Below are 14,328 nucleotides of genomic sequence, written 5' to 3' on the forward strand. Positions count from 1 at the left end.
AAATGATGCAGGGATGGGACAGCTGAAGATGAGAAAATGGATCAGGAAAGGATGGAATGAGAACGAAGAATGCGGTCAAAGTGCAGGATAAGGACTTGAAACCAATCGATTAATGGTGCAAACTCATTTTATGAGGATGACTAGACAAAATTACATCAGTTTTATCCTTCTTTAAATAGCTGTGTGGCAAACAATGACTGAACTTGAGTAAAAAAATTGCATTTATTTTTGGATTCCCCCTATAATGTGAACCAACCACAGTACCTTTAAAAAAAAAATGCAAGTCGCAATTTATGCTTCATGGCTGTGAAACTAAAAGCTAAAGTCTCTTTTAATTTTTTGGTTTAGCCTGTCTCAACTTTGAACTATGAAAATTTGGACGTATGTAAGCAATTTTTAATCAAGAATGTTTCTTTTCAGTGTTTTCTTTTCCTCAAATGATTCAAATTGGATTTTTTGTTCAGCCTTGATGTTTCAAATCTTCAAAAAAGGGTAGTGTGAAGTTAATATCCAGTTATCTTATGAAAATTAAAGTATTTTTTTGTCAAAACCAAAATTTTATTCACAAATGCAAACAAATTAAAAGACATCTCAAGGCAAATGCAAATTAGGCCAAACATGTGTTTGTGTATTATCTTACCATTGTCTGGAGGTGATACTGATGCTGGTACTCCTCTCTCTCCTCCATGCTTTCTTGGGCTACAGGCTGCATGAAGAGATCTTGGGGGGAGATGGGACTTAGTGCCAAAAACCCACCTCTGGTGCTGAAGAGACCATAAACTTGTCAATATTAAAAGTACAATAAAGAAGCAAATAGAAAAACTATTTAAGTGTGTGGGTGCTGATAGATAGAGGGCCAGTATAAGTACACAGACACACAAAAACACACACACACACACAAAATTAGATTTACAGGGCAGATCCAGCACTGTGGGTCAGGAATGGCAAAGCTTTGGCGCTGCAGAGGATGTCCTGCGGGAGCGACGATGCATCCATGCGTTGGAACATCGGTGCATGTTTCTGCAAGATGACATTAGATGGTCAGAGCATCTTCACAGCTAAAGCGCACAGACTTTGATGCTTTGTGCAGCTTAAGAGGCAATTCACCCCAAATAAAAAAAATCACCCTCATTACATTTCTTTGTTCTGTGGAACTAAAAAAAGATATTGTGAGAAATGTCTCAGTGGTGTTGTGTCCACACAATGGAAGTCATTGGGGACCTATGTTGTTTGGTTACAAACAATCTTTAAAGTATCTTCTCTTGTGTTCAGCAGTAAGTCATACAGGTTTGTAATGACATGAGGGTGAGTAAATGATGATGGAATTTTCATTTTGAGGTGAACTATCCCTTTAAGGCCCATTCACACCAAAAACATTATTAACTATAATATTGTCCACACCAACAATACATTATTATTTTTCTAAGCTGCACGCTCCTTTAAATTTTAATATTTTTTGATTGGCTGTCAAAGTTTTAGTGTTCATTAGCTGGAAGAAATCTTCGAAGACAATCCCAATATTGTTGTTCTTGCTGTAATAGTTGTGGTGTACTGAAACTTGAAAGTGGATCGGTACCTGTTCCTCAAGCTGCTGACGGAGTTTCTTAGCTTTGTTCTGCTTGTAATAGTCCATGATCATCATGGCTGCATAGATCTTCCCAATCGTCATGTCACTGGCTAGAAGAAACATTTGTTTAAAAAAATGAAGATTAAAAAATATGAATCTCACTTTAATGAGGGATGACAACAGAACGCACAGGGAAACAGGCCTCAGAAATGTTACTGTTTGTCCAAGCTGGCGCTCACCTTTGTGGATGGGTACAAGCAGATCAAGGGCTTTCTGGGAGAGGTGTGGCCATATGACGCTGATTTCTTTCTGTAACTCTATGTCCATCTGGCCCCTGTCCTCCCCTCCTGCCATACAAAGACCATTCAACTAATACAATTTCATCATTAACACAATCAATGATCAAAAAATCCCACCAAAGTACAATTCAACAGGTCTGTAAATCAGCAGTGATGCTGACCTCGAGCTATTTTAATATCCAGCGCGGTGCGTATCAGCGCCATTAGAGTGGAGGTAAAGTGGACCGACATGTCTTCATCCACCGGCATGTTCATCAGCACCAGCCGCTAAGAGCACATCGCCACAGGAAAGAACATATGAAATACAAAGGTCTGTTTTCTCATCTGATGAAATCTATTGTAAGTGGACTTTCTGGTGAGCATATACTGTATGGTTTTATATGTTTTTTTAGATTTTGAAGGTCAATGATGGTTAATAGTGGTGGTATAATTCATGTGTTAGTAGACCATTAGCAAGGATGCATTTTTAAAAGAATAGTTCAACCCAAAATAAAAAATCGGTCATTATTTAATCCCCCCCGTATCATTCAAAACCTGTATATGACCCTTTCTTTACATTTTGAGAAATGGTTTTGTGTCCAAACAATGGAAGACAATAGCCGCAATGTTGAAAGAAAATAAGCCTTACAGGTTGGGAATTACCTGGGTGAGTAAATAAAAAAAATGTGTTTCATTTTGGTCTGAACTATCCCTTTAAGCATTGTTTCATTATTACGTAAAAGACATAAAAGCTCTGTTGCTTGCGATGTCTTTGAACTGCCGTAGGAAATGTTCACCAGAAAAAGTGCATTTAGAATTTAAGAATATAGTCTACCTTGATGCTCCAGTCACAACAATATCAATAATGCAAGACAAAGAAATCACAAACAACACAAAGTCATGCATTAAGTTGAAAAATATATATCTTAGAGAGAGAGATTTATGACAGTGTTGTCGAGACAGTGTGTAAGGGAACATATTTAAATAAAGGGTTACTGGCAAATATAGAAAGGGATGATCAAAGACAATGAAACAGAATAACATCTGAAAATATAGATCAAATAAATAATTATAAAATAATATTTACATGATATAATAACTACAGTTTATGATATAGTAACAACTGCCCACCTGAGATGTCAGTAATGCTAAGCAATTTTAAGGTTGTGACTAAGAGATAAAGCCAGTGCAAAGTGCATGACACACAAATAATAACAGTTAACATATCTCAGAAATGAACAAAGGGAAATAGAATTACTAAAATCTTAACATTAACATTCCTTGAGTCTCTTGCAAACAAGCAGACTTGATGTAAACTGATATACTGCAGACTACCTTATACGCCACTTTGGAGGGGCATTTCTTGCCCAGGCCGAGCGGTGGGGACATGCAGGTCAGCATCTCGTACATATCAGTGTAATGAATACGACCACTGGGAGAAGGGACGGTCACCAGAGGGCAATGTGATGGAGAGGAGGAAGAGGAGGAATAGGGCATTCCCAAGGAAAAGGGGAGGAGAGGAAGACAGTGAGGAAGAGGGAAAAGAAAACAACAGAAAAGATAAGGGGAGGAGGAAGAAACAGGTAAGGGAAGGTTATTTTAATGTTTTTCATACATACGAAAAGAATTAAAACAACTATCGAAAGGAAAATTAAACTTGTCTAGATAAAGAGGTGGAGCCAGGTGGAAGGCTTTCTATGCTCTGCTGGCATAGAAGAGTCTGAGGAGAGAAAATATTACAACAGCCAAAGATCTGATGAGTCAAGTGAGTGGATCTGAGGGTTTGACTGGGGGTGTTGAACCTCTGCCATTAGAGAACATGAACCTGAATGTATTGTAGTCAGTATCAGAAATGAACAGAGGCTATTTAAAACAAAAAAGGAAAATCCAAAATATTATTTTTTATTTTGATATTATATACTATAATCTTTTTTTTAATATTATTACTTTTTTAATAAAAAAACATATTTTTAAATAAACTTTTACATTCTAAAAATATCACATCTCCACATTAATATAGAACAACAGTTACCATACACTTTACAGCCTTTAATGCTAAATTATAAATTAAATACAGAATTCAAGCTACAAAACACATTAAATTCCTCTTTTCTTTTGTTCCTTGATCAACAATATTGTAACTATAAACAAAGGATGACAAAATAAACGGATGCTGTGTTAATTGCGTATAATATTTTATAGAGTTTTTCTGAAAAAAATATATGTGTTTCTTACTTTTCTTAAATACAATACAAATACAAACATTATTGTTGTATTGCTTAAAAGTTAACTTGTTTTCTTTGCAGTATTTGAGGTCTTAAAGAAGACTGAGCATCTTTTCTGTTGTTTTGAACTGTTATCCAGTTTTCATTTTTCTTTATTTAAAAATATGGGAAAAATATTGCTAGTATTTCACAGAATGAAACAAAACTAATAACTGATAATTTTAACCAACACATACCTATAAATAGTAAATGAAAATGTTCTTTGAAATGGTCCCTTCATTTTTTCCCTGCTACTGTGCATATATATAGTTATATAATGTATATAATGTATATAAGTATATAAAATAAAATAAAAATATTATATCATATATTTTAGCGTAAAAACTTGTTCACAAAACATAAACATGTTTTTTTATTAGAAAAATACCACTGAAAATAAACAACAACAGTGGAAAGATTATTAAATGTAAAAGTTAACACAAAGTTAATTTCTGACACTGATTGTTTTAAGACAGGACAGAGATTGACCAAACAGGCAAGAAAATGGTGAGCCTGAGAAGTCCGACCTCTTCTAACCTAAAACCCATATTAATGTAATAACGTTCAATAAAAGCCCCAAATCCAATTCAGACACAGAGAGACTGAATCCCCACTGACATCCATCAACAGTGTGATCTAATGGAGCTGACTGATGGATGCTTCTCAGTGTCATTAACTGCATCAGTTATTCACACTAGGAGCGTAACGCGGAGCATTCTCTCTGTAGTCTGAGCTCTTGTCTCTCAGTGTTTGACCCGGTGGATACAGTAGTTGCACTGGATTAGATCACGGGGAGGGGGGTAGATAAGAAAGGAGGAGAGAGGCAGCGGGGTAGTTTTCGTAGGTAAGCCAAACCTTGCACGCCACCCTGTAGGGGCAATTCTTTCCGAAGCCCAGAGGAGGCGATATTGAGCGCACTACTTTGTACATCTCCTTATAGTGCAGTTTTCCACTGAAGAAGGAAATACTAGCTGTTAGCAGTACATAGACAGGTGGGGATTGGACTTGCTGCAAGTGATTATTAGTCATAAAATATATTTTAAAGGGGTCATATTTATATATTTTACTTTATATATTCCCTAAGGTCCACTTACCTGTAGAATGTTGGTTATGTTTTTTACTGTAAAATGGCAAAATCAGGCAGAAAAAGTTGTTTAAAGCCATTTTCTATAAAATGGGAAATGGCCACACATTCACTTTCTTTAACTTTATTCCAAGGTTGCTAAATTGAGTATGGGGTCAGTTTACCATTTTATAGAGTTTTTTTTCTTCTGACCTGCAACCCTGAAGGTGTGTGGTTGCATAATAAATTGACTTATTAAAAACATTTTCTAGAAAAAAAAACTTATGGGAGATTTTTTTCACTTAAAAGTTAATATTTAGTTAAGGGCTAAGGGCTGTCAAACGATTAATCACGATTAGTCTCATACAGAAAACATTTATATATAATTTAAGTTATTGGCAAATATAAATAAACACATGTAAATATTTCCTAAAGATCTGTTGAACATGAAGAAAATGAACATGCACCGTACACAGACATACATCATGTAAACACAAACGTTTATTCTGGATGTGATTAATTATTGTTAAACGTATGACAGCCCTAGTTTTCATACTACAATAATTAATTTTTATTACAAGGAAAATAAGATTTTTCATGATTTAAGCCCTTTAAAGCATCATCATGCTAATTTTAAGATTAGTTTAAGAGTGAAGGATACATACCATCCTAAACTATAAAGCAAATTATCCTCTACATTGATTAGGCAAAAATCGACTCCCAACTATTTTTTAATAAATTCAATTAGTGCTGTCAATCAATTAAGAAAATCTGATTAATCACTTTTTCAACAAAAACATCTGTGATTAATCACGATTAATCGCCCATAACATTAATATTTTTAAATATACTTTTACGTTCTAAAAATTTCCCATTTACTCTCCAAATTAATGTAGAATCTACAGATTTCTTAGCAAAGTCATTTTATGAATGAGAGCCAGCATTCTGATATTAGCGCTACAACTGATGTCTCCATAAAATTGAAGATGTTTTTCATATTTTAAGATGAATTATAGCTGTTAAACACTGAAGAACAGTATATTTGAGAGCTATTGTGTCTAACAGGTAAGAAATTACAAAGCGTTAATCCGTTAAAAATTATTCACATGCGTTAACGCGTGAACTTTATAATGACAACATATTACAAGCTAGTGGATTTTACTGTACATTTATTTTACCGCCATGTTCATTTAATTTATGTCTGTATGTCATATAACCAACCAAAAGAGTTTAAACCCGTGTTTCTAACCATGCGGCGCGGTCATATTCTCCCCAGATCCGTACAAACTCATCCAAGTGATGAGGACCCAGAATGGACGAATCACGTGTCAGGTACTCAAAATTATCCATGATCACAGCCACGAAGAGATTTAGCATCTGAAAGAGAGACAGAGAGAGAAACAGTGGAAAAGATATCAAACATGCTTTTAAGGAACTGAGAAGACATAAACACACTTGGACAGCCTTCTGCATTTGTGTGAGTAAATTGTGCTCACCAGAAATGAACTGAAGAAGATGAAAGACACGAAGTAGAAGTATGCGAAGTCTGTACCACATTCTTTCCGTATGGCTTTTGTCGTGGAGTTGTTGAGGGACATGTCCGTTTCACACTCCTTCTCTCCTAAACACGACAACATGATGTCCTGCCATGACTCACCTGTTGCACTCCTAACACACACACACACACACACACAGACACCATACATGATTGAAACGTGTTCATCACTGACGCTTTCAATTTTCTTTGTAGTAACATTAGTGACCGATAAAATGTAAGGACCTGTATTTTTTATTAAAACAAAAGCTCTATAAAACATGAAAACAAAATTAAAATGACATTGGAAAAAGCATAAAACTTACCTGAACAATAGCATGAGGGCACCAAAGAAGGTCTTAAAGTTATTGTGACGATTGATTTGGCTTTTTTCATTGAGCTTGATATTGCCAAACACCTTTAGATAGATAACAAAACACATGTTAGGTATCAGTAAAATATAAACAAAGATATGGAGAGAAATGTAACTCAAAAAGAGAACGATCTTAACCTGCATGCCAATGATGGCATATATGAAAAACAGCATGGCGATGAGCAGACAGACGTACGGAAGAGCCTGCAAGACAAAAGTCGTGTTAAACTCATTAAACGTTCATCTAAAGATACATGTGCATTTCCCCAGGGAAGAGCCAGTGTCTGCAAGACCGCCAAAGCTAAACACAGTTTTTGGGCATTTGGCTTATGGAAAATAGGTCTAACCTTAAAAGATTGCACAAACGTCCAAAGCAGAATACGGATCGTGTAGCCCTGACGCAGAAGTTTAATCAGCCGAGCGGCCCGGAACAGCTTCAGGAAGCTCATGTTAAAAGTACCAGACTGCAAACCAATCAAAACAGAGATACTATCCCAGCTATACTAGATAGAGAAAATCCAAATACGTAAGTGATTTCTTTTGCATGCTTATTGGTTTGAAGGAAGTATTAACTTACATTAAAAAATGTCTCATGCACACGAATATCGTCTACAAACCAGAACAGGCGCAGTGTGGTTAATTCTTACCTTTGGAGAGAACTGGTCAACCACAATTTCAGTGATGCTTCCTAGAACCGTGATGAAATCAAATATATTCCACGTGTCTCTGAAATAATTCTGAAAGACACAGAGGTCATGCTGAATCAGAAAATGCATTTCAATGTATAGATACAGCGTAGCACATGCCTGGTGTGTGCTTACCGTAAAACCAAACGCCAGGATCTTGAGAACACATTCCACAGAGAAAATAACTGTGAACGCAGTGTTGAGATGTTTTAGTACATCATCATAACCTGCAGTGCGAGGCTCGTGATGCTGTAAGGGAGAGAAAGCGATTTTTAGTGCTTTTCTTAATTTTTGGTCGTCAATTTATCCGTTGGCTTTATTTCTCCATATTTGAGCTCTGTCTGTTTTTAATGTCATAAAAGTACATCGTTTTCCAAGAATCAGTAACAGGAAGCTTTTTCAGACTTCACAACGGTATTTTAAGCATGTGTTTTGTTACTCTATTCACCTCAGAGACAGCATGACTAGTACAGCCCACCTTTTACTCCAGGTGACATTAGTCAGGGGGGACGTCAGACTAAAGCTAATGAGGGAAAGTTAAATAGAAGCTGGTGACTTCAGATCAATATTTAATAAGCTGTGATTCATGACAGTCTGGTTGGAGAGCAATATCATAGAGAAGGGGTCATCAGCAGAAACAAAAGCCCACCTACTGCTGACCAAAGAAATCTAATACACATTAGCACAAACCAGCAGTTTTTAAGTGACATTTCTATATTTTCCTTGACACTTATGTTGACTATATACTATAAACTGTCTCATTGTTGTCTATTTCTTAACATGAGTTACAAATGTAGCTTTGCTTTTGAATATTGGCACAACATTAAAAAAGGATTGAATCAATTGGCTTCATTGTTTTGATTCTGTGTTGGTGTTCTCTACTCCTTTTCAAACAGGAAGTTGGGTGAGGGCACACTAAAGAGGTGGTCTCAAAGCCCATTTTGGATTTCATGGATTCTGTTGAATATTTTATACAGATTCCTCTTGTGCCACAGATGACGTGAGGACTTTTCTTCTTACCTTCATCATGAGGACAATGGTGTTGAGGGCGATCATTGTCAACACGGTGTACTCAAACAAGGGCGATACCACAAAGTGCCACAGGCGGTACTGAAAGGACTGTCTGTTCTGCGGCATGTACCGAGTCAGAGGCTTGGCACTGATGGCAAAGTCGATACAAGCCCTCTAATAGACAGACACAATTACACTGTTATACATAGAGATATCGTCTGGTTTTCATTGAAGAGATAATATGACACTATTTTTAGATATGTGTCACAAAAATAATTTCGTTGGATATCTTAAACGCAGTTCTGGAAATGAGAGGGGGGAGATGACGTTCCGGTTTAAAATATAAAAAATGTAAAAGCCTTAAAATGCCGATGCTAACCGGAAGTACATATAATAAAAATCAACTTGTACATTGTACATTTAATGTAGTTTTCATCTGTTTTGCCCAGCATTACATTAGTCATCATTAGATTGAAACGTTACCACTCCGCAGGAGAGTTTTGCTCGAGTAGCGTCCCTTTCGCTACGTAAGCGACACTGCAACCGTTGAGTGCGTGAAGTGTCCACAGTTTATCAAAAAGTGTATCATCCAGGTTCTAAAAGTGCACTTCTTTTTTGAGAATTTTCAATGTGAACACACTTCTCACACTATTTACACTTCAAAATGGCATAGAATAGTGCATAAGTTGCCGATTTGGGACGCGCATCAAGTCTCCCCTGTGAATCTTGGCCATTCCCATGTTTATACTAGTGTTCTGTTCAACGTTGTAAAATTCACATGGCTGACATGTAAACTAAATCAAAAACAAAATATATCCGTGTGGAATGTACATCTGTAACTCACCTCATTTTTCTCCAGACTGCACTCTTCCATCATTTTGTCACCTTGCTCTTGAAAGGTAATGATGATGAGAGCCACGAATATGTTGACAAAGAAGAAGGGGAAGACCACGAAATAAATGACATAAAAGATGGACATCTCCATTCTGTTCCCTTGAATGGGTCCCCGGTCCTCCTCGGTCACATCTACAGAGTGTTGCAAAACTCTACAACACCAAACAAGACTTACTGTACACATGGATTTCTGCTCATCATATTTGTGTCAACCAAACAACTGTTTATAACAATTTTCACACAATACAAACACCAAACACGTTTTGTTCTTACTGCGGCCAGCCCTCCCCGGTAGACACGGTGAAGAGAGTCAACAGGGCCCAGACAATGTTATCGTAGTGGAAATCGCGTCTCTTCCACTCTCGTTTCTCCTTGTTTTTCTTGTCTTTGTCGTAATCAATGTAGTAGCCCCTGCGGAACATTAGCAGGAACATTTATTAAGATTTGGAGATGGTTCTGTGCGCCTGAAATGTCTTCCTTCCATTTGCGGAACCATCTGCATTTTCTGTCTCGTATCAGTGGAGCTTCTTCCAAGCTTTGAATAATAACATGGATGTGGCTCACTATTCATTTTAGCGATATTTAAATTAGACTGCAGTTTTAACAGGCACCTACTTGCATTCTTCTTCTGTGTCCTTGGAACTGTCTGTGCAGTAGTAAAATTTCCCTTTGAAAAGCTGCACAGCGATGACGGCAAAGATGAACATGAAAAGCTTGTAGACAATGAGGATGTTAAAGACGTTCTTAAGGGACGTGACCACACAGTCAAAGACAGCCTGCGAATCAAGACGGGAAAAACATTTTGAGAGAACATGACAGAGAGAAAGGAAAACCTGCTGTATGACAGACCTGGTAATCTTTGTAGTTTCAACATCTTCCATTTTTTATTTTGTCTTTTTATGCTGTATTTGCAAACTTACAAGATTTGAAAAGAAAACGCATAAATACTGTCTGACACCGACCAGCGTGACGCGACATGACAACGGCTTGTTCTTTTTGGAATTGTCGTGTCGAATTGCGGCGCATCCAGAGTGGACAATTTTTTTTATTATAATGGGTTCTAATTCGTTCTATTGCCGCAAGTAAAAATATTTGTTATTATTAAATGTTCACATTTTTTAGAAGTATTTGTTATATTTTAACATACTTTGAGTTTGGGAAGTCGCTTGATGGTCTTCAGAGGACGAAGAACCCTGAGCACACGCAGTGACTTTATGGTTTTAATGTCTCGTCCTGTGGTACTCCTGCATCACAAAATAAAACATTACTTAAGGAATAAAAAGAAATCACATTTCTCAAACATACATTACTAGTCTCACAAAATCACAAGAGATTTTTTTAAGAGAGTTTTTACCCCATCACATTCCTGCCAGATGCCGTGAGCCACAAGACGACCGACAGAGAAACAAACGAGAAACAGACGAGCATTCTGCATGAGCACGGAAATCAACTCACAACAGAGAAAGGAGAGCATTCGCTAACATCAAAATGTGCGTCATTTGAAATGTTGTAACGTTTTTCCTCACAAAACTCATGGCATTGTCACACACAGCATTAATGAATAACGAAACATTCGAGCAACATTTGTTAGAACAGATTCCCAGCAGAACTCATTATTTCTCGTGTTCGGATGAAGTTGACTCACGTGAGAGCGAAGGCAACCAGAGCTCCCACCACAACTATGAAGTCCAGAATGTTCCACAGGTCACGAAAGTAAGAGCCGTCATGGAGGATCAAACCCTGCTCGATCATCTGAGGAAAACACAATATGTCTTTCTAAATAGCCAGTATTTCACGCTGATAAAACAGTAAGAGCCTTCTATTTAATATTAATCTAACATTTTGTGTGAGCACATGTATGTTTCGAGCTGGCTTAAATGTGTCTTTAAGAAAAAAAGACATATTTTAGAGTAGGTGTGAACCATTTTGATGTATACACTGAAGGTTAAAATGCAGCTTCTTTCTACAGAATTTGTTTAATAAGGTATACAATTAAAATAATATAAAATAAATAATAAAAATAAAAAATACACAAAGTGAGGCATATTGAATTAATGAATTAATAAATGAAAGACAAAAATATTTATATTACATTTAGACGTCAATGTAAATACCATAATATACTGTTATATACCGTAATACTTTTGCACTAGGGCTGTCAAACGATTAATTGCAATTAATTGCTTCCAGAATAAAAGTTTGTGTATACATAATTTATGTCTGTGTACTGTGCATATTTATTTTGTATTCATAAACACGTACATAAACGTGTATACCTATTTAGGAAAAAATAAATATTTTGTTTTTATACATAAATGTTTTTGTAAATACAAAATGAATACGCACAATACATAGACATATTATGTAAACACTTAACTTTTATTCTGGATGGGATTCATCGTGATTAATCGTTTGACAGCCCTAGTTTGCACATGAGCACATTTGACTTCATCGGACCATTGGTGTCTAAATACCTCTTCACTCCAAATTTAGGTTTGTTTAATAAATAATTCTCCTCATGTGTCTCTTTCATGCCTTCAAACAAAACCGAGCCGAAAACTCACTCACCTTGATTATCATTTCAAACGTGAAGACGCCGGTGAAGACATAATCAAAATAACGCAGCACCTATTGAGCACAAAGCAAAGAGAAAAAAGCCCAACAGGATTAGCTCTCTCAACACTGGGAAACACAAGCGGTAAAACAGCAGCACGGGTAGGATTTTGATATTAGATTTGTTTATAACTTGAGTGTGTACAAGTGTACAAGAAAGAGAGATATTCTCGGGGTGCCATGGTAGGGCTATTGGTGACATCACAAGTAGTGACATCACAAGTAGGCATAGAGGAGGAAAGAGCCCGCAGTCGCTCTCTGAATCAATAAATATTGTACACAAGAACAGCAGACGTCTCACTGAAAGAGACTCAGCATGAAATGAGTTGCTGGGTTTATACAGCTGCTGCAACGTCACAAGGGAAATTTAAGACCTGCAAAAAAATCTTAATTATATTAGCTTGCAAACCATAGCAAAGACTTCATGAACCTCCGGGAACAGTATAAACATGAGCAGAGAAATTGCTTAGATTTGCTGCCAAAAAATGAAAGGGTCTTTTCAGACAATCAGAAAGAAATGTGCTTTGTTCTGCTTATCAGACAATAACAAACAGATGTTGCTTTGTGCTGATATGACAGTGACTAGTCAATATTTTGTGATACTAGTAGTTGTGTCAACTCCACATTGACTAAATCACAGCCTTAGTTGTGCCTGAAAGTTCTTCTGTCCACAAAATTATAATGGTTCTGGTTTCTATCTAACTATTTATATGTTTTGAAAATGCACATAAGAAAGACTAAATGGAAACAGACATGAAAAGATAATCTCAGAATTATCAAAAAAAGGATCTTGAGTTTGCATGCCTGAATGCGTATTCCCATCAAACGCGAATGAAGCGTTAAGCGCGTGTGATTTAAATGTTAAGTCAATGCAAAGACGTGATAGGACATCCTGCGAAGCGATTCACCTGAATGAGGCGGCGAGAAGGACGCGATTCGCACAAACTGAGTGTTTCGGGCATTTGACACACGTAAATACATGCAAGAGTTGAAAAATCTGAACTTTGACGAAAATTCGCTCCGCGTTAACCAATCAAGAGCTTGCTCTAATATGACGTGGTTATGACGTAGGGAGCGGAGGCAGAAATCCGAAACAACCCTGGAGGACAAAATCATCGTTGCTGTATGTGGATACCTGGAGCTGTACAATACATAGTACTTTTATCGAAACGGGAATAAAATGATCTTGCTTGAAAGAAAGTGAGTTAGTTCAAATTCGGGTTAAGGTGATGGAAACAGTTTATTGTCATAATGATGATGTTGTGAATATTTGTGCATGGAAACAAATAGAACACCACCCTCAACTTTGTGTAGAGATCAGAAGCTTAACGTTAAACTTAAATTACATTTTTTTTTGTTTCGTATGAACTATACATAAATATGTTTATTATCATGTTATATCCACACATTTGGAATTTCATTACGAATTTAGTAAGTAAATTACATAATTTTCTGATGTCATAAAAGAATCTATTACTCCAAATAGAACTAAAACACAAATACAAAAGTAGCGGGAGATTCTTACTTTGTTCCTCTCTGAATTTGTGTTGACGGGGTCTTCGGCAGCCAATGCAATACTGCTGGCGGTGATCACAAGGAGAATTGACATCTCGAAATAACGGAGATTGACAATGTAGTGGCAGGCCCTGCGGATGCTGAGGAAGGGATGGGGGCGAGAGACATACAGATAGAAAAAGAGAGTGAGAGCGATAGCGATAGACAAGACAGACTGAGAAAGTGAGAACAGATTAATAAAATAGAGAATACAGCTGTGACTCAACAAACGCCCAGTCTTACGGGTTGTCGGGTTTGAAGATAAACATGCTGACAGGTGGAGGACCTTTGGGTGCATTTGGGTTTTCCTCTAATTTCTCTGGTTTTGATGCTTCCACATCTTTGTTATTACCTACAAAACCCAGATTACACAATATGTATTAGAAAACAGAGATACTGTATTGAGTGTCAGCAGTGAGTATTTAAAACAGCACCTGGATTGTGTTTTAAAAACACATCAACACCAATAAATCTGGAAAACATTTACATTT

At 36.7% G+C, this 14,328-nt stretch overlaps 1 protein-coding gene across 2 annotated transcripts in view; it reads right to left on the bottom strand.

Moving 5' to 3' along the window:
- The window catches only part of LOC130439922 (voltage-dependent R-type calcium channel subunit alpha-1E), a 56,637-nt gene that overhangs the window by 5,294 nt on the left and 37,015 nt on the right, over positions 1 to 14,328 (bottom strand). Inside the window, exons 21-43 of one of the 2 annotated variants that reach the window (XM_056772593.1) lie at positions 14,081 to 14,189; positions 13,809 to 13,938; positions 12,239 to 12,298; positions 11,316 to 11,422; positions 11,025 to 11,099; positions 10,818 to 10,914; positions 10,286 to 10,446; positions 9,944 to 10,081; positions 9,621 to 9,822; positions 8,786 to 8,950; positions 7,901 to 8,014; positions 7,727 to 7,816; positions 7,427 to 7,543; positions 7,218 to 7,283; positions 7,033 to 7,124; positions 6,669 to 6,840; positions 6,422 to 6,549; positions 3,181 to 3,277; positions 2,028 to 2,133; positions 1,807 to 1,914; positions 1,577 to 1,677; positions 914 to 1,020; positions 641 to 764 (exon numbers count right to left, since the gene is read on the bottom strand). In XM_056772593.1, coding sequence (XP_056628571.1) covers positions 641 to 764; positions 914 to 1,020; positions 1,577 to 1,677; positions 1,807 to 1,914; positions 2,028 to 2,133; positions 3,181 to 3,277; positions 6,422 to 6,549; positions 6,669 to 6,840; positions 7,033 to 7,124; positions 7,218 to 7,283; positions 7,427 to 7,543; positions 7,727 to 7,816; positions 7,901 to 8,014; positions 8,786 to 8,950; positions 9,621 to 9,822; positions 9,944 to 10,081; positions 10,286 to 10,446; positions 10,818 to 10,914; positions 11,025 to 11,099; positions 11,316 to 11,422; positions 12,239 to 12,298; positions 13,809 to 13,938; positions 14,081 to 14,189 — 2,666 coding nt within the window. The remainder of the gene's footprint in view (positions 1 to 640; positions 765 to 913; positions 1,021 to 1,576; positions 1,678 to 1,806; positions 1,915 to 2,027; positions 2,134 to 3,180; positions 3,278 to 6,421; positions 6,550 to 6,668; positions 6,841 to 7,032; positions 7,125 to 7,217; positions 7,284 to 7,426; positions 7,544 to 7,726; positions 7,817 to 7,900; positions 8,015 to 8,785; positions 8,951 to 9,620; positions 9,823 to 9,943; positions 10,082 to 10,285; positions 10,447 to 10,817; positions 10,915 to 11,024; positions 11,100 to 11,315; positions 11,423 to 12,238; positions 12,299 to 13,808; positions 13,939 to 14,080; positions 14,190 to 14,328) is intronic. The other variant, XM_056772594.1, reaches the window with a different exon arrangement.

This window comes from Triplophysa dalaica, chromosome 18 (genome assembly GCF_015846415.1).
Source record: "Triplophysa dalaica isolate WHDGS20190420 chromosome 18, ASM1584641v1, whole genome shotgun sequence".
Classification (NCBI taxonomy): domain Eukaryota; kingdom Metazoa; phylum Chordata; class Actinopteri; order Cypriniformes; family Nemacheilidae; genus Triplophysa; species Triplophysa dalaica.